Source organism: Sphaeramia orbicularis, chromosome 11 (genome assembly GCF_902148855.1).
Source record: "Sphaeramia orbicularis chromosome 11, fSphaOr1.1, whole genome shotgun sequence".
In the NCBI taxonomy this organism is placed as follows: Eukaryota; Metazoa; Chordata; class Actinopteri; order Kurtiformes; family Apogonidae; genus Sphaeramia; species Sphaeramia orbicularis.
In genome coordinates, this window is record NC_043967.1 from 51,839,840 (window position 1) to 51,864,346 (window position 24,507).

At 40.2% G+C, this 24,507-nt stretch overlaps 2 protein-coding genes and 2 long non-coding RNA genes across 4 annotated transcripts; 2 read left to right on the plus strand and 2 right to left on the minus strand.

Moving 5' to 3' along the window:
* Nucleotides 1–5: 5 nt before the first annotated feature.
* LOC115428212 (uncharacterized) lies at nucleotides 6–12,022 on the plus strand. The gene is made up of 4 exons (XM_030147052.1): nucleotides 6–128; nucleotides 3,258–3,383; nucleotides 10,159–10,664; nucleotides 11,492–12,022. The coding sequence occupies exons 2-4, from the start codon at nucleotides 3,263–3,265 to the stop codon at nucleotides 11,546–11,548; spliced, it is 684 nt and encodes a 227-aa protein (XP_030002912.1). The 5' UTR covers nucleotides 6–128; nucleotides 3,258–3,262; the 3' UTR covers nucleotides 11,549–12,022.
* On the minus strand, nucleotides 252–2,769 carry LOC115428215 (uncharacterized). Its single transcript, XR_003936590.1, has 2 exons — nucleotides 2,434–2,769; nucleotides 252–308 (listed from the first exon to the last, which is right to left on the minus strand). It is a non-coding gene; the product is annotated as an uncharacterized LOC115428215 (long non-coding RNA).
* Nucleotides 6,355–7,080, minus strand: LOC115428214 (uncharacterized). The gene is made up of 3 exons (XR_003936589.1): nucleotides 6,932–7,080; nucleotides 6,777–6,847; nucleotides 6,355–6,701 (listed from the first exon to the last, which is right to left on the minus strand). It is a non-coding gene; the product is annotated as an uncharacterized LOC115428214 (long non-coding RNA).
* Nucleotides 12,023–12,767: 745 nt separating the features above from the next.
* Nucleotides 12,768–23,727, plus strand: lrp12 (low density lipoprotein receptor-related protein 12). Its single transcript, XM_030147169.1, has 11 exons — nucleotides 12,768–13,531; nucleotides 14,249–14,305; nucleotides 16,357–16,492; nucleotides 16,972–17,174; nucleotides 17,722–17,969; nucleotides 18,076–18,225; nucleotides 18,485–18,706; nucleotides 19,798–20,064; nucleotides 20,180–20,382; nucleotides 20,727–20,859; nucleotides 21,089–23,727. The coding sequence occupies exons 1-11, from the start codon at nucleotides 13,489–13,491 to the stop codon at nucleotides 22,016–22,018; spliced, it is 2,592 nt and encodes an 863-aa protein (XP_030003029.1). The 5' UTR covers nucleotides 12,768–13,488; the 3' UTR covers nucleotides 22,019–23,727.
* The last annotated feature ends 780 nt before the right edge of the window (nucleotides 23,728–24,507 follow it).

Below are 24,507 nucleotides of genomic sequence, written 5' to 3' on the forward strand. Positions count from 1 at the left end.
AACACCTGTCGGTTCAGTTTTACATCAGTTTCCTGTAAACGTAGCTCAGCTTTAATCTGCAGGCTGTCGGCACGGCAACAACACCAGAACCAGAACAACACAGAACCAGAGGAACCAGGTGAAAACCAGTGAGTGAACAGGATTTGTTTAGTTTGAGGTTAAATGTTAAATCTGGAGTTGATGTGTTAATGTTCCTCACACTGATTCTGTAAGTATGGATTCCTGATCATGTTTAATTATGTTTTCTGCTGTGTCTCATTTCTGTGTTTTCAATATTTTAACAATATTTAATGTTTTCTAAATATGCACTGGGCAAGCCCGGATTAACCATATGGGCAACTGGGCAATTGCCCAGGGGCCCGCGACCTCTGAAGGGCCCTGGGTAGCTCGGGCATAACGAAAATATCTGGTTATCTTTTGCTTATAAATGAAACTGTCCGCTGCCCGGAGCCATTGCACTGCACAGAAACCCTGCTCCTGCTGTCTGTGACCGTGAGCTGAGACCCTCTCCTCATTGGTCAGTCCAAAAAGCGAATCAGCGGTGACGCAAATCAACATGCGTGCACTGAGCGGGATGTGAGACGTCAAGAACTACGCGACATACGCGAACCAAACATTGCAAACATGGAGAAGCAGCTAAGTGGGAAGTTTAGTATTGGTCAGATAAGTATTTCTTTGAGAGAAATTGACGGTTTTCCAGATGTTTATAGCAGTGGCGATTTCTCATAGACTGCAAGGGAAGCCCGGCTTCCCCTAAAATTATGAAAATTAAATGGTTAAATATGTACGGTTGTGTTGACATTTTATTGACTACAAATGTGTTAAAACACGTTCATCTCAAAGATGAGTTCGTTCAAATCAGCTTTATCACAAACCAACGGACGCGATGTTGGTCACTTCTCATACATTCCCGTTGCGCTGTTTACTCCTCCATCTCTGCTCAGTGCATTTGTCTGCAGACTGTGTCCGTCTCTGGGCTTCAACGGGACCGAATGGAACAGTTTTTTTCATTGCGTCAAAACTGGACGGTAATTGGATAAATGCCACGATGTTGTCCCGCCCCCGGACACCGGGTGTCTCTGCGGGTGAATGGAGCTGTGGGCGGAGCTCGAACGGGTATGCCAGAATCCCACGTGCTGATTGGAGGATCGGTCGAAAGGCTGAATCCCGTTTGATTGACAGCTGTTTTCAGATCTACTCCTTCACTGACACAGTTCATTTTAATACCGTCACACATTCTGCTGGGAAATCAAGAGAGAAAGTACTACGAAATTACTCGTTCATTTTTTGCACTGTAAATAAAACACACTCATTGGACTTCCTTGTTTCAATTTAACATAGTTTCAGCGTTTTCTTGTTTCAGTTCCATAATTTAATCATTTCTTGTTCGAGTTTAATATCGTTTTGTAGATAGTTAAATCAATCAAACTGTCGGCTAGGTCGGAGTGAAAGGAGCATCTGTAGTTTAAAAAGGCTGAAGTCTGACACCCACAACACACTGGGCCAAGGCAATCTAAGCAGCCTAGGTCTACTGGATATTGAGAGGACACTGGTCCAGTCCCTGAAAAAGACGCCTACTTGGTACGATAAGGTTACTGAGCATTTTCTTAATTCTTTTTTTTTTTTTTTATGTAAGCAGACAGTGAGCTTCCCCTGTCTAAAAGACGAGCAGCCGGCACTGGTTTATAGTATTTAGTATATGTAGTATTTAGTATTAAAATGTTTAACCCTTGCCTTGACATGCCTTGAATTGTGATGTGTTTTCTGTTTAAAAGTTAAACTGGGACCAAAATGTTTATTTTAGCAGATTATACTGCATTATATTTATTTTTTCCTTGTGGTGGCTCCATGAAAATGTTGAGATATGTTTATTGTTGAGAGAAAGCAGATTTCAAGATGTTTACATTGCACTTACTTTAACTCTCTTGTTGAATTCTGAGGTGACAAGGGGATTTCTGTTTAAAATTCATATCTGATTCTATCAGATTATGTTTGTGTTTTGTCTGTGGGCTTTTTCTGACGATTCAATACATTTGTGTTGGCAAAAAGTGTTGTTAAATAAATACTGGATACTTTGGAAATGGTTTATTTATTTTTTGTGAAAATGGAGGACACTTCCCTCTCTTTCTAATGTAGTGGATCAATTTTAGATTATACTGATGATGATGTGTTTTGTTTTCATGTCATCATATGCAAGTGAGTGGCCTTGACAAGAGGCTATAGTAGTGCACTTATAGTTCTACGAGCATTTACACATTTGTACATCAAAATGCAATTGATAATAGTTAGATATTGGAGTATGGGGTATGTTTACATATATTCCTGGAATTTATTCTGTATTTTGCCAGATTATAGGGATCCTGGGGTTGTGATGATGGGGCCCTTGAATATTGTTGCCCAGGGTACAATGAAGTGTTAATCTGGCCCTGGCACTGGGTGTTTTCTGGTTTTCATAGTTTTAATCTTTGAACTTCTTATAAACTAATGACAAAAACATGAATCTTTGTCATCTGATAATAATAATAATTAGGCTGAAGATGACTGAAGAAGAAATAATTATGAATGTGTTGTTTCAGTTTTGTTGCTATGTGTCTACTTAATGACATCTTTCTAGATAAATGGAGCAGTTGTTTCATAAAGGAATAAAACACTAGAGTCGGCCTCAGTGATACAGCCAGGAATATTCGCATGACGCAGTTTGAGTTCAGTTAATTATGATAAAAATTGAATCATTATTTTTTTACTGATGTGACATTTAGACAGTACTGGCTGAAATCAGACAGTTATTTTTGGTTTTAAATGGTTAACAGATATAATAATAATAAAAAAAAAACAGGACAAAATGTAAAAGACTGTTTTGTAGCATTAACTTTTCTTAACTGAACATGAGCCAGGCTAGTAAAACGGCAAACAATTAATGGAATGTAGAGTAGAACATTCAAGATTGCTGTAAAAATATGGGGTAAGGTTGCTGTCAGAATATTCATGTGCATAAAATGGAAATGTGTGCATATTGGTCTATAGTTGTGTAAAAAAATAAATATTTGTAAACTCTTGAATGAGTTCAGTCACACATAAAATGTGTAATATGCATGGATTTCTGCACAAATATTTTGACAGCTTCCTTACTCCATATTAAATTTTTGCTTAAAGGTTTTGCTCAGTATCAAAGCATATATTCAGTCAAATTAAGCACAACAGAACACAACTGAGAATGAGAACAAGATAAAAACTCAATGATAATGTTGCCTGCACAGAAAACATGAACAACCGCAACACTGAGGAAAATGAAGAAAGAGGAGGAGCTTCAGGAGGAGGAGGGTGGAGCTCATATGTCCCTATGGTGGCGGCAGCAGCAGCAGCAGTTGGTTTGCCGACCCTGTGTAAGTACCTGTAATGTCTGTTCTGAATGGGGAAGGTAAATCCTCACATGATGTTAAAGCATCAACAAACACCTGCAGGAGTCTCTGAATTTTCACATTGGGTTTGTTCGCAGCTTTAATTTTGACAGAACTGTTTGGACATTGCTGGCAAAAATTAGGAGCTACCAATTAACCAGCATGAAGGATTATTAAGTAACTTTGAGCAAATTAGTGGTGTTCTGAGGGGCTAAATGTACTCAAAATCTCAAAAATTTTCAAAAAAACTTTTAAAGGTGTTTCATGTATAATTGATATTTCAAACTCTCCAGCAGGGGGCAGTTTGGAGCTAGAACACACTTAAAACCAAATCCACCAATATCCACAAACTATATCACTATTAAATAAAGTGTAAATCTTATTGTTACCGCCGCCAAGGAGGTTATGTTTTTGCCAGGGTTTGTTTGTTTGTTTGTCTGTCCGTTAGTGTGCAACATAACTCAAAAAGTTATGGACAGATTTGGATGAAATTTTCAGGGTTTGTTGGAAATGGGATAAGGAAGAAATGATTAAATTTTGGTGGTGATCGGGGGTGGGGGGGCCCACGGGGGGGCCCATTTCCAACAAACCCTGAAAATTTCATCAAAATCTGTCCATAACTTTTTGAGTTATGTTGCACACTAACGGACAGACAGACAAACAAACAAACAAACCCTGGCAAAAACATAACCTCCTTGGCGTGGGGGGGGGCCCACAGGGGTGGCCACTGATCAGCCTTGGCGGAGGTTTGCGCTCTCCGAGTGCTTCTAGTCTTAGCTCTGTTTTTTAGACTGAAAACAGCCACAGTAAAACCACTAATCACCTCTGTTTTCTGTTCGGTTTGTGTCGTCAGTAGCTGAACTAAAGATCTGTTTGAATCCAACAAACAAGGTCAGAGCTGTCACAGTTTAGTCTGAACCGTGGATCAACAAACAGCAACTTAGCAACGATAATAACATCCCATAATAACTTTATACCTTCATAACCTTCAGAATCAAACTCACCCATGTTGAAGACACGCTGACATTTCAGCATCAAACTCCATTCTTGTATTTGCATTTTTTTTGTATTTGTTTTTATTTTATTTAGCTCAATAAAAACAGTGCAGGGAGGGAATGAAGCCCAAAGGGCTTGTACAGAGTTCCACTCCCATCATCTACTATAAATAGAAAATGAAATGTACAAACATAAGAAAACAATAATTAAACAACAAATAATATAGAAAACACTGAAAAAGTCAGGGCAGGAGATGTTTTTTCAGTGAGTTTTTGAAAGATGTAAATGACAATATAGACTTTAGAGACATGTCTAGATTGTTCCACAATTAAGGACCTCTAAATAAAATATTAAATTGATGACCAGATGTTCGACAAAAGGGTAAATGAAGATTGTCGCTATGTCTAGTCGAGTATAAATGTAAATCGGATGAAAAACTAAAAAAATTATGAAAAGTATCCGGAAGATCTTGCTTATTATTGATAAACTTGTGCACAAATAAACATGAGTGATAAACACTGAGTTCATGAACGGGTAGTATTGAATATTTCCTAAAAATTGGTGCAGATGGTTCATATCCATTGGACAGTGAGATTGTTCTCAGGAATCTCTTCTGGATTATCAAGAGTTTGCTAAGATAAGTTGGATAAGTTCCTGACCAGGCAATATTGCAGTAATTCATATATAGAAACAGAAAACTATAATACAAAGTCAAGTGAGCAGAGTGATGAATCAGGGGACAAACTTTTCTCAGTATACCAAGCATCTTCATTGATCTTTTGTATACATGATTGATATGGCTATTCCAGTTAAGACCTTCATCCAGAACAGCACCCAAAAATGTGGCGTGAGGTACTTGAAGGATTTCATTTCCGTTAATTAATATTTTAGCTTCTTCTTTTGTGTAGGATTTATTTTTGTTGCAGAAGATCATGAAGTTACATTTTTTTACATTGAGTGTTAATTTATTAATCTGGAACCAATTAGATACAGTTTGTAATTCATTATTTACCGATGCAATAAGAGACTTAAAGTCATCATGAGCGGCTGTAAGACAAGTGTCATCAGCAAATAATAAGGGAAGAAGATTATTGCAAGACATAGGCAAGTCATTAATATAAATTAAGAATAATAAAGGTCCCAGAATTGATCCTTGTGGAACCCCAAAAGGGATTCTTGATTTGGTAGATGATACTGTGGCAGTACGTGGGGAAATCAGATTACCCAGTTGTCCGACAACGCCACCCAGGGGAATTTCACCCCTGGGAAAATTATACAAATAATAAAATTAACTAACAAGATCACAGGTTCGTAATGATCCACCCGGGAGAGATAATGTTTAGTTAAAGACAGATTTTATTGAACAAAAATTATTAAACAGTTAACAAAAAAACTAAAATGTCGCACACACCAGGCCTTCAGCCAGCACTCAGGCTGACAAAAACAAAATAAGGGAGGACAGGGCTGAGACTTACCACCGTGGCAGGAAACCAAAAATAAGGGGAGGGGTCCACCACCACACCTGTGACACGACACACAAAAAGAAAAACACAAGGAAACCGTGAAAACACCACCACCAGGTTGGACTGCCGCTCAGGTACCCAGCACCTGTACCACAAAGAAAAAGAAGAAACAACCATTAATAAAACAGCCTGAGTGCCTAGGTCACTGGTGGCCGACAGTGAACGATTAAAACTCACACACACTCACACACATCCATCCAACATCTAATTAACTCAAAATATTAAAAGCCATGAAAAATACAATTTCCTTAAAATAGATTTGCCAATAAACATGAACAAAGGAAATTGTAAAAAAAAAAATAAATCCAAACAATAAAGAAACTATGAAAAACACAAAAAAGTATCTATGCCCGCCCCCCGCCACAGGTAGAGGATCAGGTCCGGAAAGACGAGCAGGAGCCGGACCGTCCGGAGAAGGGGAGGGGAGACGAGCCAAGGTCCGGGGGCGAAACACTCGGGCCGAACCCGACTTAGCCAATGCGGCACCGGACAGAGACGATATCCAGGGTCCACTGTAGCACAACAGCCAAACCAGAACAGCAAGGCAAAAAAGACGGGACAGCAAAACCAAACCACCAAGCCAAAACAGCAACAGTCAATGAGTGTGGTGGCTGATGACAGGCCACCACTTACTGCAACCTTTAAATTAATCAAAAGAAAACACTCTAATTAATAAATGCAAAAAAAATACTCAATTAAAGAGAATGATGCACATACATACATACCACTGGCGCAGCGTCACAGAGAACAGGAGGAGGAGAACCGCAGTTACCTGCAGCCCACACTGCAGGAAAACACAGCAGCAATCAGCTGAGAGCTAAGCTACAGTCTGATGGAATGGCAGACAACGCCGACTCACCAGGCAGACCACGTTACTTCCCACCAAACCTCCGGCGGGGTGATCTGTTCCCCCTACACCGTCTGTAGTCACTAAAAAAACACACCGGTGTCACCAATGCGCACGTTGTGCGCACACAGCGAAAAGAAGAGAAAGAGAGAGAGCGGCCACACTACCTGAGGGTTGAATGTTTGCGATGCCCACCGCAAACAAAGGGCTCCGCCACGCCGAGCTGCAGTCACCGCCACGCTGGCTCAAAGGACTGGAAGGAGAGGGTCAGGTGTGACCACTCACCTGATTATAAAGGGGCGTCTGGCACCGCCCCACAATTAAGGTACGGCGCTGCTGGCGCAGTGCCGTGCAGTGGCAAGGAGGGAGAACGCCTCCGGCTACAATACACTACCACTATACTATACTCACTGAAAAAACATCTCCTGTTCTGACTTTTTCAGTGTTTTCTATATTGTTAATTGTTGTTTAATTATTGTTTTCTTATGTTTGTACATTCTATTTTTTTTATTTTATAATTGATGATGGGAGTGGAACTCTGTACAAGCCCTTTGGGCTTCGTTCCCTCCCTGCACTGTTTTTTTATTGTGCTAAATAAATTAATACAAAAAAAATACAATACATGATTAAAGACAACAAACTGTTCTCTATTATCCAGGTAATGTATCAGCCATTTGAGGGCAACATTCTGGATTCCATATCTGTTGAGCTTTGAAATAAGAATGCTATGGTTGACTGTATCAAATGCTTTGTTTAGATCAAGAAAAACACCAAGGGCAATTTTTTTTCTATCCATAGCTGAAGAAATGTTATTAACAAATTGCAGCAACGCATGCTCAGTGGAATATTTCTTGCGGAAACTGTATTGATGTTTATACAAGATGTTGTTTACAGTTAAGTGATTGGAAATTCTTACATAGACCAATTTTTCCAAAATCTTAGAAAGACAGGGAAGTATGGATATTGGCCGATAATTGCCAAACTCCTTTGTGCTACCAGATTTAAATATTGGTATGACTTTGGCGATTTTGAGTTCCTGAGGGACAATACCATACTGAAGAGACAGAGAAAAAATATGGGTTAGGGAATGGATGATGTAGTCTACACATTATTTGATAAGATTACTTCTAATACCATCATGACCTTGAGCAGAGATTTTTAAATTCTTAACAATTTCATAAACTTCTTCAACATTGGGAGGATCAAACACAGAAAGTGGTGAAAATGAACCCTTGATAAAACTACAAGGATTAACATCTGAGACCTTTATGGAGGACGCCAAGGAAGAGCTGACATTGACAAAAAACTCACTGAAACCCTCAGCTATGTCTCTCGGGTCACAAAGGGGACCATCAATTCCTAACATATCAGCAGATACAGCAGCTTGAGTTTTTTCCCGATTAAGCAACTGGTTGATGAGATTCCAGGCTGACCTAATGTCATTAGAAGCCTGAGTAAACTTATTGGCATAATATGTTTTTTTGGTCTTTCTTAGAGTTTGAGTAAATTTGTTTTTATATTTCTTATAAGTTTGAACATTTTTAGAAGTGGGGTTACTAATAGCTTTCCTATATAGTTTATTTTTCTTACGAGAGCATTTTTTTAACTCATCCGTCATCCAAGGTTTTCCTTTAGAAGAGTTCTTCTTGGGTTTTGAAGAAACCAAGGGAAAGCTAGACTCTAGAATTGAATTCAGAGTATCTAGAAATAACTGATAAGCTTCATTAACATCTTGCAACCTTAGAACCTCATCCCAGGACACAACACTGATTAAGGACTTAAAGGACTCCATATTCTGTTTATTAAATTTGCGATATTTAGTTTGTATGTCATCAAAATTACTGTTTTTATAATTTTCATTGCTATGCATTATCTGAAATATCGGAAGATGGTCTGAAATATCTGAAATTAATAAACCTGAGGTGATCTCAAAATCCAGAGAATTAAATAAAATGTTGTCAATAAGTGAAGCTGATGATCTGGTGATACGAGAGGGCTTAAGAATTAGAGGGAAAAAATAAGTAGAATATAACGTGTTCAGAAAATCAGCCGTAGATGGCAATTCACTCTTGAAAAGGTTAATGTTGAAATCACCCAGAAGTACACACAGTTTGTGTTCATTGCTTACATTTTCCAAAGTTGAGAAAAGTGCCTCATTAAATATGCTGAGGTCAGTATCAGGTGGTCGGTAGACACAGCCAATTAGAACTGTCTTCCCATTGAAGGGACGGCAAGATGAAATTTCAATAAACACAGATTCCACAAGGGTGCTTTCAAAGTGGACACCAAGCTCCTTTCTAGGGGTAAAATTAAAATTATTGGACACATACAAAGACACACCTCCTCCCACTCTGTTCTTTCCACAAGAATGGATAGCATTATACTGAGATATGGGATAAAGATCAGTAATATCATCGTTTAACCAGGTTTCTGAAAATGCCATGATTGAGAAGGAATGTGTCAAGGTTGATAAATATAATTTAAGGTGATCGTAATTTTTCGGCATACTGCGAACGTTTAAGTGCATAGTTGAAAAAGCGTATGACATTGAAAACTCATCATGTGGGAGAGTAAGAGATAAATCGTTAAACTGATCATCAGAAAAATATTCACAAGATAATTTCACATTTTTTGAGTTAAGAAGATTTAAATCTGGATTTAAAAATTCATCATAGATACCGCCCTTGTCAGTATTTAACTCAAATGGGTTAAAGGTGAAAGAATCAAAATCATGGGGGACAGTCACCCCAACAGGAGGTAGGTAAGTGGATGACATGATGTGGCTTTTGTCACATGATTATCACAATAAATTAAAACTCTTGACATTTACAGCTGAGTCCAGTGGAGAAAACAACAACAGTGATTCTACATTTTATCACCAACTCCCTTTCTTTGACTCTAAAGGTTGTTTCTTCGTGGTTCTCATCCCATCTAATCACATTTTGATGCTTTGGTCAAAGACCCTGAGGTGTTAGTTTTCCTTGTCATGGGAGAACAACAGAGTGACTCACTACTCCTTCTTGTGGTCACATAAATCCTCTGGCCCACTGGTGTAAATAAATTCAGTTCATATCTCTACAATCTAATATACTGGCATCTTTGACAGAATTTCACAGCTCTTTACTCTAAACACTACAATGATCATTTTAGGTAATTTTTAAAATATTTTAAAGTAGATATATATTGACCCGTTAAGGAACTTGGTCATGGATGTAGCCAATGATTTAAAGTGGCTTGAGTTCAAAACACCAAGCTGTGCAGACATTTTGTTTCCATCTCCAGCTGTTGCAGTAGAAGTAACATTTCACTCCTTTGCAACATTTTTGTGCAGAAACAGACAAAGACGATTAAGTTTCAGGTTGTGGCTTCATCTGCTTTTTCTTTTTGTATACAGACTGGATGATCCGTGACATCAGGCAGAAGAATAATGAGCTTCAAATGAAGATCATGAGAGACCAGCTCTGTGTAAAGAGACAACTAACAATTCACAATTTTTACATTACAGCCACAATATTTGATGTTCTGTCTTCATCCTCTGAAGAAAAGAAGAATCATATTATTGACACAGTCTTTTTTAACAGACTATACTTGGCAAAGCTCTCTCTGTGGGATGAGGTGGAGGATCTGTTAGTGGAGAGGCAGCACATCTTCTGCAGTCGATTCAAGCCAAGATCCCAACGGTTAAAGCTTGAGGTGCAGATCAGGAACAAGGTCTCTGAATCCATGCCAAGTGAAGTCCCCCGTTTTGAGGAAGTGTTTGCAAAAGATGGCCATTGTGCTTCCTGTCTGACATACCTGTGGACCAGAGACAAGAGGAGGAATGGACGCCTGATGTGGGAACTTCTAGATGACCTGAGGGGGAAGGCGATCCAAGATTTACGGAAGGAAAAGGTTAAGAATGTACGTGAGTAGTTTCTGTGGGTCCAACAGTAACATGTCTCTGGGTTAATAAGGGGAAGGTATGGTCACAGAACACCAAGGTGAAGGTCTCCTCTAAAGCTATAGGTCTGTGAAATATCAGAAAAGTATCACTAACTCACACAGGAGTCAGTAAAAGACAGAAAAGATGCAATAGAATAAAAAAAAAAAAGACATAAAGACACGAATGGCCACACAACACACAAACATTGAAAAAGATGGAAAGAACAGAAAAGATCCAAAGATGAAACAAGACATAACAAGACAAAATGATCCAAAAAATGCAAAAACAAAAAAAAGACTCGAAAGATGATGAAGATGAAGACAGCATAAAGACACGACAAGACACAAAGACAAAAACGACATGAAACAAAATGAAAATTACCTAAAAGTGATAAGATGAAAATGAAAACCGGTCTGATCGATTTGATTTGATCAAAGTTAACATCCATTATATTCATGCTATTATTTTCATTTGATTTGATGAAAGAATGATTGAATAGTTTTATGCATTATATTACTTGGACATGAGGTTTCATTTGCTTTGCACACAAACAGCTTTTAGTAATGTCTGTCTATTATTTTTACTTTAACACTTTAAGCACATGTCAAAGCCTGGACTTTGTTCACTCTTACTGCAGTGAAGAATTAGTACGTATACGTTTACCATTAGCAAAGTAACATCACCTTTTACAGTGGAGGCTGCAGTCTGAACTGTAGTCCACTGTAAAAGGAGACAGTCAAACTTAATGACCTCTGTGAAGGGACCAAACTAACATGTGAATCAAATGTTTCTTGTCTGTCTGCAGATACTTAATCTGAACGAAGACTCAGGACAACCCAGTTCATCCTCAGGTGGATCCTAATGGAACTGATTATACTCGGCAGTACATGACAGTCACAGTCATGTTTTTATTCAAATTAATTAAACTGTAGTCTAATGCAAATGTCTTTGTTTATAAAGGTAGTGATTTATAGACAGGTGTGGCAATGAAACTGTACATTAAAATAAAGAATAAAAATAGGTGGTTGTGTTTATTGGAAAAGCTGCATTTAGAAGCTCTCTTTATATAAACTGTACTTTCAGATACATAGCATTATTATTATTATTATTATTATTATTATTATTATTATTATTATTATTATTATTATTAATATTATGGGGGGTGTACACAGTTTGCATCTTAAACTGGAGAGAATTGGTGTGAAACCCCTAAAGACACTGGGAACACATACACATTTAAATTAATGTAAGTGGTGTGTCAGGTGAAAATTCTGTTGGGTTTCAGTAAATTGGCTTAGAGTCTGGTTTTGACCAACTCTATATATATAAGATGTCAAGAGATAACTTTTTTTGTGATCTGGCGCTATATAAATAAAATTTGATTGATTGAGTGATTTAATTGGTTTTCCCCTGTAAGTCGCTTTGGAAAAAAGCGTCTGCCAAATGCGTAAACATAAACATAAACATAAAATGATAGGCAAAAAATAAGTTTCTGCTTCTGGCCTATTCCTTTTTTTGGTTTTTGTGTTTATTGTAGTTGTTGTACTGTGTGTGGTGATTACTGTACAAACAAAAAATAAACCATTCATTCATTTACTCATTCATTCATTCACTCATTCATTCTTTCTTTCACATACAGCACATCACCTTTAATGCAACATAACAAGTGATTGTGATGCGATATATTCACACATTTTATTGAACATTGCTGCCAGTATAAAGAGTTTCTGTGTACTTGTGTACTAACATTAGTTTCAGCAGATGTGAAGTAAATCTGAGGAGATAACCTGTGCTTCTGTTTTCTTATTTATTTATTTATCAACAATATGATAATATTTGATCAGAAGGGACTTATGTTATTATTGCAAGTAGGTGAATATATTTAGGTTAAACAGACATATTTATAATTGTGTAGCATGTATGAGACTCCATCTTCGTGTGTTAATGTGTTGATGTCATTGGGATTTGTTTCACGTGTTTCTACTTTGCACCTTTAATGTAATGTGAGAACCGCCCACATTATTTTTATACTAAGGGGCGGGGTTTACACGCACACAAATACACAGGGGCAGGGTTTATTCCTCGGTGGGCGGGGCCTCTTCTGCTCCTTCGCTCTGTTGTTGTCCAGATCGACACTAAAGGCTAACGGCTAACACAGAAACCGGACAGATGTCGATAAAACTCCGGGACACCGGGCGCAGCAAGCGCTGAGAACTGCGCACCTGTCAGCCGGACTCGTGTTTAGTACGAGTCGGCTCGGGTTGACCCGGGTTAGCTGTTCTGTTGCGGGCTTTATGTCTGTTCTGCGGGAGGTTAGCCGTTAGCTTGTTTGCACTGAGGGAGCTGTTAGCTGTTACCCTGGAGCTAGCGGTCTTATACAGCAGTCAGCTAACCGTTAGCCTTTGATTTATTCTTCTGATATATTTATCCTAATCAGGGTTATTTATTTACCTCGGGTTTACATTATTTATTCAGTGTTACGTGTTTGTTTCCGTAATGTGTGTCTGTGTTCAGGCAACAGAGCTAACGTTAGCTGTTAGCTGATGTCTTTGTCTGTGCTTCATGATGCTCCGTTAGCTCGGATTCAGTAGAACCATTACGGACCAGTCGATCAGTATATTGATCACCTCTGATCAGTATCGGGTCCGTTTACAGTTTATTTCGTCATCTGTCTCCGGGCAGATTAAAGCTGTAGGTTGGACTGATATGCAGCTGTCAGCTCCTCCAGCTGTTTAGTGACCTTCATCTTCATCGCCATCATCTTCATCAGAACAGCTGCTCCACACTCACATCCGGGTCATCATGGCCTCTAGAGCAGCCGGAGTCTACCTGCTGCTGATCACAGGTAATTTTACATCACCCCGTCAATCCACGATGATTGTCACATCAGTATTTGTTTTGATTTAATGGCTGGTTTTTGGTGAGTGAAAGCTGAAGAATCTAGAAGGTTATTTGTAGTTGTAAGTTATTCATTTTAGACAGAACAAGATGAAAACGATGTATAACAAGACAAAAACATATTTAGTCATATTAGCCTTAAGACAGAATAACATTAACATAATCTGTGTTCTCATGCAGCAAGATGAAAACAGTGAAACAGTGAGCAAGATGTTAGACGTGGTTTAAAACATTCTATGATCAGAATACAACAACCACTTAACTTGTTACCAATTCCAGAGGTAGAACATTCAAAACTATTGCCAAAATATCTGTTTAACATATCGTATACAGGATATAAATTAAGAAGAACTAAAAAGAAGAGCTCAAATATTTTCCAAGCATTTTATTTGACATGAACAATTTAAACCTCGAAGACCAAAGGAAAGCATATATTTAGATAATTAAAATCATCACGAATATCATGACATGTGAAACTATATTGCAATGTCAGTAATTGTCCTTTTATCACCTGACCTTAATTGAAATTAAAACGTGAGATTCACTCTGAGACTTAGTGGAGTAGAAGTGTAAAATATAAAGCTCAACTAAGTACTGAAATACTTGAGTACTTTAAATAGTACACAGTGAGGGACTGCATTAATAGTGTAACTGTTTCTTCTAGGATGCATTGCTGCTTCTCAGAGGAATGACAACGTCTACGTGTCAGGGATTTCAAATGGTGAGTTCTCAAACATATGCAGAAGCAAGTTTGAGTGTCATGTACTTTTAGTCATAAATTTCATTTTCATTAGTTATCACATATGGGAAATGTGATACGTAGGCCACTATAACAATGGTGTCACAATACACTAGGGTGAACTGGAGTGAAAATGTTCAAACCACCTTGACATAAGTCAACATCATAACGAACTAGTATTAAATTTTACCACTAGGTGTCCACTTGACTCAGCACTTGCTCCAGAGTGGAACATAATGATACTGTCAGATCCAATGTTATAAGAACATAGCAACATGAGTCCACCTGGTAGTGTTAATGCTCCTCTCAGCTGGTTTGACATTAACTAATGAATAGAACCACCAGGAGGGAAGAAGTATTGTTTCAAGAGGCAACACAGCTCATAAAAGTGTGGACTAGCTGGTCCCTATATGCTTAAGTTAAATCAGCACCACCACGAGTTTTGTCGTGACATTCTCCTGTTTTACACATTGCTTGTCTACATTTTTTGACTTCACCCCAGTCCTCCACCTCAAATCTGAAAAGTTCAGTTAGTTAGTTTTCTTTGAGACTAAGGCTACGTTCAGACTGCAGCCAAATGTGGCCCAAATCCAATTTTTTGCCACTATTTGACCTGTATCTGACCTGTTAAAGACAGTTTGAACGGTACAAATCTGATTTTTTCAAATCTGACCCAGGTCACTTTCATATGTGGTCTTAAATCCGTTGCATATTGGATATTTTGCAATGCGATGTAAAGTCTGAATGGCCAGGTCGCATTTATCTGACCTTTACATCATTGAAATGCCAGTACAGCCCGACTGCAACACACTTGCGAACAGATATAGGTCGCCGGAGATAAGTGTCTTGTCGTGAGAGTGTTATGGAGAGTTGGTCTCAGATATATTTAAATGTTCTTATCATTCGAAAATTATCAATGAAGTCTGTGTCAGTGAAGCCACTAACATCACTATCCCACCACTCCTGACTCCGACTCTTCATCCAAATGCTCCATTGTACACACGTAGCAGCCACTGCACCACAAAAGGCCATAGCAAAGAACCTGGCTCTCCTCTTTTTTTAATCTTCTCTTTAAAATTATTCAACTGTAATGGTGCTGACTTCGTTTGTTGAGAAACTTTATCAGTGCCACACACACGCTGATGCGAGATGCCTCCATATTTACTTCCATAAACACAGTCTGTGCTGCGTGGTCACGTATTACATCAGGACCTCTTTTGTGCATGCAGGTCACTTCAGGGTCGCATTCAGTTCATACTGAGAACTGATAGAAGTCGCATTTAATTTGTAACATGAACGAGCACACAAAAAATTGGATGTCACAAAAAAATCCAAATTGTGCATTAAGACTGGCTGTCTGACTGTAGCCAAAGTCTGTCATGTCTGTCTGTCATGTCTGTCTAGTAAACAGACTCATCGAGCTCCTTGTTCATTTTTCCTCCTGCTTCTGAAATGTGATCTCCTTCATGTTGTTGGCCTTGGCTGTAAACTGCTTATGGCTCCTTTTGTCTGTTTAGAACACTCATAATGCTTTGTTCATCATCATGTTGTCATCATGCGCTAATGTTAAACAACATGGCATAACCTGAATAATGAGATGTCGGTTCTGCTGCTTTAAATATATCAAAACCGCTTAAGCTCCTGCTTTGCGCCAGATCCGCAAAACAAGAAACAGACGTAAATCTACAATACAGTGATTATTCTACTTGAAATCTAGTTGTGTGATTCTCAGACCGTTATCTACTATGCATCAGGATGTGCAACCTAAGAGGAGAGACTATGTTCTACAAGGCAGAAAGTTGGACTGTGCATTGTGGTGTCAATGTGGTGGAATTTAAAAACTGAGACGAGACAATTTTAGGCCAAGTCCAGAGAGTGAGAGAATATGTGCATCATTCTTAGTCACACAGATGTAGAATCTGTCCAGAGTGCTATGTGTTTTTATTGAAATACCCATATTTGACACTTCAACAATACAGCTCATCATATGTATTATATTATTATTATATCATATTATAATGTTTCCCCGTCAGCATGCGGAGATGTGGCTGAGCTCCTGCTAGCCTCCAGCGGCGTCATCACCAGCCCCGGTTGGCCTTTTCAATATCCATCCAGACTGAACTGCAGCTGGAACATTAGAGCCAGACCTGGAGACACCATCACCATCAGGTACCACACTTTTCCATGGGTACAGCAAGTTCTGTGTACTTAGAAATGGAAAGAATGAAGGTGTGTTGATAGCTGTGTTTGAAGAAAGAACATGGAGTAAAGGGAGAGTGGATGAAAATGACTCTAGACTCTACAGAAACCCAGTGGATTATCTTAATGTTGTTTGTGTGAGAAAAGTGGAAAAGATTTTTGTTTGGTTTTTTTGTTTTTTTTTAATGGAAATGTGAAGCTTAAATGATTAGACTTTAGGAAAATTTAAAAGAACTTTAGCTTTATCTCAAATTGTTTTGGATTTACCACAGAGAGTTTGTAAAACCTCCCGTTGCTGATTAAGCTGTCTCTAGTTGAGTGTATCCTCTGCTAAAGGAAGATCTGAAGCTCTTTCCATTAGAGTTTAAAAATTCAACCATCTCTCATCATGGTCAAGGCTCAGTTCATTTCAGCTCCATCAGCCTCATGTTTCCATTCCGTCTGTCCAGTTTTCAGGACTTCGACCTTCAGGGCTCCCATCGCTGCTCCTCAGACTGGATGTCCATCAGCAGCTACAGGAGTCTGGACGGACTGAGGGTCTGTGGATCCTCCAGACCGCCTCCTTACATCTCCTCCCAGGATCACGTCTGGATCCACTTCCACTCTGATGACACCCTGACAGGGAAGGGCTTCAGACTGTCCTACGTCACAGGTCAGGACGGCACTGCACAGCATGATGGGAGGGAATGAGTTACGTAACAGCTGTTTACAGAGCAGAGGGATGGGATGTAATCCTGGATTAAAGTCTGACGGGAGATCTGAACACTGAAACAGAGGATTAATACAGACAGATGGAAACACAACCAATCAGTAATCAATACTGTGATGTGACTCTGGGAAATGCATCCTAAAATATTATCATGATGAAAATGGTCTTATCAATTAAATATCAGTAATTATCAATAAATGTTAAATTGTTATTTCAGACAAATTTTATTTTGTCCTTTTTTTGGAAGTTAAAAAACCAGAGGGTTTCTTTGTTGTTTTAAATTATTCATAAAAGATGTGACAAAACAAAACCACATCTGATTTTGTCACCTAGTGCATTTATTCTCAGTTTGTTTACTTACTTTGAAATGAGTGCAGATGAGTTCTTATTCAGCTAGAACATTCATTCATCTGTTCTCTGATGTAGAACCCATCTATAACCCTTTCTTCAATATAGTATCAATCATTTTTAACCTGTTCTGTTCCTACAGGGAGTCCAGAGGCATCAAGCTGTGACGTGGACCAGTTCCACTGCTCCAATGGGAAGTGCATACCAAAGCCATGGCGTTGTAACTCCATGGATGAGTGTGGAGATAACTCCGACGAGGAGCTGTGTGTGGACTCACTTATCTCCTTCCAGCCCTGCAGCTTCAACCAGTTCCCCTGTGTGTCCCGCTACACCCGGATCTACACCTGTTTACCACACAGCCTGCGCTGCGACGGCAGCATCGACTGCCAGGTAATGCAGCTGTTCGGCCCCTGTACCCAGATCAGCTCCCCGTGACTGAGGCACTGTCAGAACCTCGCTATTTATTTACATCTGTTTGTTGTTTTGTCTCTCTCAGGACTTGAGTGATGAGGTGGACTGTGACGTTCCCACCTGTGGAGAATGGCTCAGGAACTTCTACGGATCCTTCAGTTCTCCAAACTATCCAGACTTTTATCCCCCGGGAAGTAACTGCACCTGGTTAATTGACACCGGAGACCATCGCAAGGTGCGCCAGACTTGTTGACATCCTCTCATGCTCTGCTGACATGCTGCTGAAGCCTCCTTGTGTATACATTCTGCTGTTCATCTCACATTTGTCTTCACACCTTCTGATGTTCTGTTCCTGATATTCCCCCATGTTCTAAATAGAGGTTCTCTAGATAATTCTGAGTTTTATAGATGAAATAGGAGACAGGTGCTGAAGTTCTCCTCTTAAGTCTGACTCTTCATGCTGACGTTCTGACCTTCATGTTTCCCTCCTTCAGGTGATCCTGAGGTTTACGGACTTCAAACTCGATGGGACCGGATATGGGGACTATGTGAAGATATACGATGGTCTGGAGGAGAACCCTCGCCGTCTCCTCAGAGTTCTGACCGCCTTTGACTCCAGAGCACCACTAGCTGTTGTGACATCATCAGGTCAGCTGAGAGTTCACTTCTACGCCGACAAAATCAATGCTGCCAGAGGCTTCAACGCCACTTATCAGGTGAGTTCTGGACTACTTCTTGTTAAAGTGGACAGGTTCTGTGTAACCTGTGTAATAATAATAAATAATAATGGATTGGATTTATATAGCGCCTTTCTAGACACCCAAAGCGCTTTACATTATTGACCCATTATTCATTCGCGCTCACATTCTCCCTCTGGTGGTGGTAAACTACATCTGTAGCCACAGCTGCCCTGGGGCAGACTGACAGACATTCTGTCATTCTGTGTAGACATTCTTTTGTTAAGAAGGACTTGTCCTTTTGAATCTGTTTAAAATGTGTCATTTTATCTTTGTAAGCTGTGTGGGTTCTGTTTAACCCTTAAGCCCCTGACGTGTCCGTGATGAGCGTTCTGAATGTAGGATTTATTTTAGATATTCATAAAATTCTATTGTTTGCACAAAAGGAAACATTTCAAAACATGCTGATAGAATAGACCTTGCATTTTCCATAGACATCTGAGCATGCTCAGTGCAGCCTCCACTGCTTGTGCAATGGGAGTCAAAATGCAGAGCAGTGAGTGAGACCAACTCACTATAAAAATAGTCAGTTTGGGCTTTTTTTACACCGTGTTCCTTGTTTTTTGTTTTTACTGTTGTTTACAGTGTTGTCTTATTGTCTTGATTTTCTTTTTTTTTTTTTTTTTTACTGTGTTTTTTTCTGAGTTTTGACCGTGTAACTGCTTTATGGAGTTCAACCAGGTGCCAAAAAGCAGCTGGACTGATTTAAAAAAAAAAAAAAAAAAAAAAAAAAAAAAAAAAGAGCCCCAAAACAAAAACTACTGGCCCAAAATTAAAATACTTGTTCAGTGTATTCCAGTTTACAGTTCATCTTCAACATCCTAAATCTCATATTGAGTGCCTTATTTAGTCCAAACCTGTCAAACTTCAACCCCTCTCTTTGTCTTTTTCTGTTATTCCACCTTTTTTGACCCTAAAACACACAGTAAAGCAAAACCACTGAAGAAAAGGAACACAAGCACATACTCACAGCAGCTTTTATGACACTTCTACAGACATAAATTTCAAGAATCTCGTTTCGTTGAAATAATGTCTCCAAGGTTAAATATTGAAACGTTCTCCTTCTTTAGGTGGACGGGTTCTGCCTGCCCTGGGAGGTTCCCTGTGGGGGGAACTGGGGATGTTACACTGAGCAGCAGCGTTGTGATGGGTACTGGCACTGTCCCAACGGCCGCGATGAGCTAAACTGTTCTTCATGTCAAGAAGACGAGTTCCCGTGTTCCAGAAACGGTGCCTGTTACCCTCGATCGGACCGCTGTAACTACCAGAACCGCTGCCCCAACGGTTCTGATGAAAAGAACTGCTTCTTCTGCCAACCAGGGAACTTCCATTGCAAGGTACAAAAGTCATCATTCACTCTGATAATTCAGTAGATTTTATTTTCAAGTTTGATTTTTGACGTCATTTGAGTTTGTCTCCTGATTACCCATGTGACCTTTTACCTCCCTGCAGAATAACCGGTGTGTGTTTGAGTCGTGGGTGTGTGATGCTCAGGACGACTGTGGAGACGGCAGTGATGAGGAGAGCTGCCCGGTCATCGTTCCCACCAGAGTCATCACTGCCGCTGTCATCGGCAGCCTCATCTGTGGACTCCTATTGGTCATCGCCCTCGGCTGCACCTGCAAACTCTACTCGCTGCGCATGTTCGAACGCAGGTGAGCTCCGAGGTTTACGTAGACCCATAACCAGCCTCCAATTGTTACTCTCTGAGCATGGCTTTCGTGAGGAAAATTTCAGCTAATATTGAGCAGGATTTGACTTGTAACAAACTCAAAAAATGATTTGCATAATATTCAGCAAGTAACAAGATTGTTTTTTTTTTTTTTTTTAAGAATTGCACAACTTTCACAACTTTTCTTTATAACAATATTAAGTGTATCTTATGTAACTCTTAAATAATATTTTTTTCTTTGCTTTGTCAGTTTTATTCTCATATCTGTGTTGGCCTGATTGTTTTTTCAGTATAAACAGTGACTCAGTTGTTTGATTGGTCTTGTAGGTCGTTCGAGACTCAGTTGTCCAGAGTGGAGGCGGAGCTCCTGAGGAGAGAAGCCCCACCCTCTTATGGTCAGCTGATCGCCCAGGGACTGATCCCACCTGTGGAGGATTTCCCAGTGTGCTCTGGGAGCCAGGTACAAGTTGTGACTAGAATACTGCTTTGTTTTAGTTTGTGTTGTATTGTTTTTTCAGGTTTCAGTGGTTTTTCTTTGTAATTCAGTGAACTGAAATATTTTTCTTTCTTTTGGTCTCTATAAATCCTCTTGTTGTACAGGTTTCTGATCAAGTCCATCTTTTAAAGCTGTTTTTCTGTCTTTACTCTGTCTTCATTTTCTTCTCTTTTTTGTCTGTTTCCATCCTCAGGCATCAGTCCTGGAGAATCTCCGTCTCGCCGTTCGCTCTCAGCTCGGCTTCACATCTTTGAGGCTGCCGTCCTCTGGTCGCCATAGTAACCTGTGGCGGCGTCTCTTTACCTTCTCACGGTCCCGGCGGTCCGGTTCTCTGGCTTTGGTCTCTGCAGACCTGGAGGACAGCGGCGGTACTGGGAGCACTGGGAGTTCTGGTTCAGACCTGCTGTCTCCGGACTCAGATGACACTGACACGGAGGCTGAGCGTGGACGGGAACGCGGTGTTGGAGCTGTGGGCGGGCCTGTCGCTCCTCTGCCGCAGAAAACTCCACCCACCACTGCTGTGGAGGCTGTTGTTTCCGTGGCGACCACCACCACCACCTCTGACCGAGCCCGTGACAGAGAACGTCCCCGGCCACGAGAAGCCCTGTCCCCCACTGGCCCTGTCACCGTGGTGACCTCTGGTCTGGACGCTGATGCTTCAGAGCTCCGGGCCCCGCCCCCCTCTGCCCTGCAGCGACTGGCCCACAACCTGCACCGCCTCGCCAGGAACCTGACCCGGACCAGCCAAAACCAGCAGGACCCGCAAACCTGGACCAGTCACAGTCCACTGCGGCAGTTGGAGACGGGAAGGGGTGGAGCTGAGGGTGGTGAGCGGCGAGGCAGTAGGGAAGAAGAGGAGGACGTGGAGCTGCTGATCCCAGTCTCTGACTCGGATTCCTCATCGTCATCCTCGTCGGTCGGAGATGTCCGACAGCCGCTGCTGGAGCCCCGCCCCTCCTGTGCAGGCCATACTCATCGCCATCACCGGGGAAACAGAGATGGCCCCTGTGAACACTGTGGGATGGTCCACACAGCGCAGATCCCTGATGCGTGCCTGGAGGCAACCGGAAAGGTTGGACCAGGACCAGAGAGCAGTGACGATGAGCTACTGCTGCTCTGCTGACGAGCTAACTGGCTACGAGCTAACGGGCTAATGGGCTAATGGGCTAATGGCTAACCTGCTGAGATACCAAGCATTAGCATTACCTCTTTCCCACACTACAGACAATATACACTTACCAACACACTAATGAGGACTGAAATATTCATTTAATGATGATCAAAATCATAACCCATTGTAGTGTTTCCCACACCTGCTCAGCTTGAGGCTCAAAAAGAGTTTCCCAGGGAACCACACTCATAAAACTTACAAAAATAAACTGCCATAAAATTTACATTTTTCACTGACCTCCATCTTCAAACTAACATTGAATAAGTGCACTTTGCTGCTAAACCCACATCAGGGACAAACCATGAGTCAGGGATGGGAAGAATCTCCATCACAACTGAAGAGATGTTACGTCAGATGAGACTAAGACGCAAATCTAACTGATGAGACTGATGAGCACTGGTCGTATCACACTAGTTACCAACTAACAGGTAAACTGTTTACAAACAGGTGAACATATTAGCTTAGCTAATGTATTCTGAAAATTACTTTTTGATTAATGAGTAAGATGAAATTCACTGCTGTCTAAAGAAAACTCTTCTTCTCTTTCAAATGGAAAAATAAATTCACACCGAATAAAAACCAGTCCACAAACACAAAGGTACTTTAATCTTAGATTAGTATTTAGTTTTTTTTAATCCAGGTCCAAAATGATGCTGAATTAAATTAAATGTTACACTAAGTAAAAACTCATCAGAGCCTAAATCCAGTTATTATTTGTCGATTGTTTTTGTCTTAAACCTATTGAAGTTCAAGGTTAAAGTTACTATACAACCAATCTGTTATAAATGAGGTTTAACCTTCTGTTCTCATTCAAGGAGAGTCTTAAATTTGCTGCAGTAAACCTTGATTTAATCCTGTTTAAAAATGAACATTATTGGTGTAACTCATACCTTTAATGGATGATTGTGATGAAGATGAACCAAACAGTCACTTTAGTAGTTTCAGATTTTTGTGAGAAGAGACCATTCCCACTAACATCATGACTCGCAGTTTCCTCATCATTTCAGACACATTTAGCCACACACTAAGACTCGTCAGTGTTCGCTCGTTATCTCAGCAGGTTTTGGCCTCCAGTGATGTCAAAGATTAACTGACCAATCAGAGGTTGCTGCCGGTCCGTCCGTTAAATTTTCCCCTTCCAAAATTGTTGACGGTACGATGATGGCGATCGTCATGTGACCAACGGTATGACTCACCTGGAGTCACCTGACTGAACGTTTCATCGATCTGATTGATTACTGATGATCGATTCACTGAAGCACAAACACTCTGTGACTCCTCCCCTTAGGTCATATGACCCCGTGGTTCTGCTCACGTTTCAGGTGTTTACAGGTAGGAGGCGGGGTTTACAGGTGGGCGTGGCTGAAACTGGTTCAGGACCACATTGGTGTCTGTCTACCTTAACAGGTATTTACTGGATGATGTCACAGCTCCGCCCCCTTCCTGAAGCCATTCAGACTGTGTTTCTGATCAGCTGACCTGCTGTGAGTGTGACAGTATTTATTACTCATGATGATGATGACGGTTGTTATTATTAATATTAATATTATTGTTGTTGTGTTGGTTTGTTGTGTAGTTGTTTACCTGCATGACTCAGCCGTTTGTTAGTTTTTCTTTGAGTCTGTAAATTAAATTGAAGATTAAACGTTCACATAATTTCACAGCTGCCTCTTCACATTTCTTTCAGTGTTTTAGTTCTACATGCTCAGGCGCAGGTTGGCTGGTTTCTCCCTTAGATCTCCCTTAGGTGAGGAGTTCTGCCATCCAGGAGGGAGTCAGAGTAGAGCCGCTGCTTTTCCACATCGAGAAGCCAGCTGAGGTGGTACGGACATCTGGTCACAGGGTTCGTACGGCTGTTTGAAATCCTTGAATTTCAATGTTGTGTTTTCGAGGTCTGAAAAGTGCCTCTATTATAACTCTGTGATGCGATTTATTTTATTTATTTTTGATATTAACTCAAGCAAAAGCAACTTACAGAGAGGTGATACATTTTGAAAATAACACTTTGTTAAAAAGAAAATAAGCAGGTGCTCTCCGGGTCGATTCCAGGTACAGTTTGATATTAATCTTTGGCTCAGTGCAAGTGTGTCTGAAGAACGCTAGGTGGCTTCCCTTTATTTTGGATAAAAGTTTCAGTTCTTTAATTTGTAAACTTTTTGCTATTATGAAACATAATTTTAGATGTTTATAGCATAATACAATGTACATCATTGTGATAAAAAGTGAAAAAAATAATCATGAGTATATATATTCCTGTATAAATGTACGTTACCCCAACGATAAGGTGATGTGCTGGAAAAATTTGAAAACAACCCTTAAAAGTGCTTGAATTTGACCTTGAAAAATGTGTACGAACCCTATGGTCAGGATGCCTCCCAGACTCCTCCCTGGTGAGGTGTTCTGGGCATGTCCAACTGGGAGGAGACCCTGGGGCAGACCCA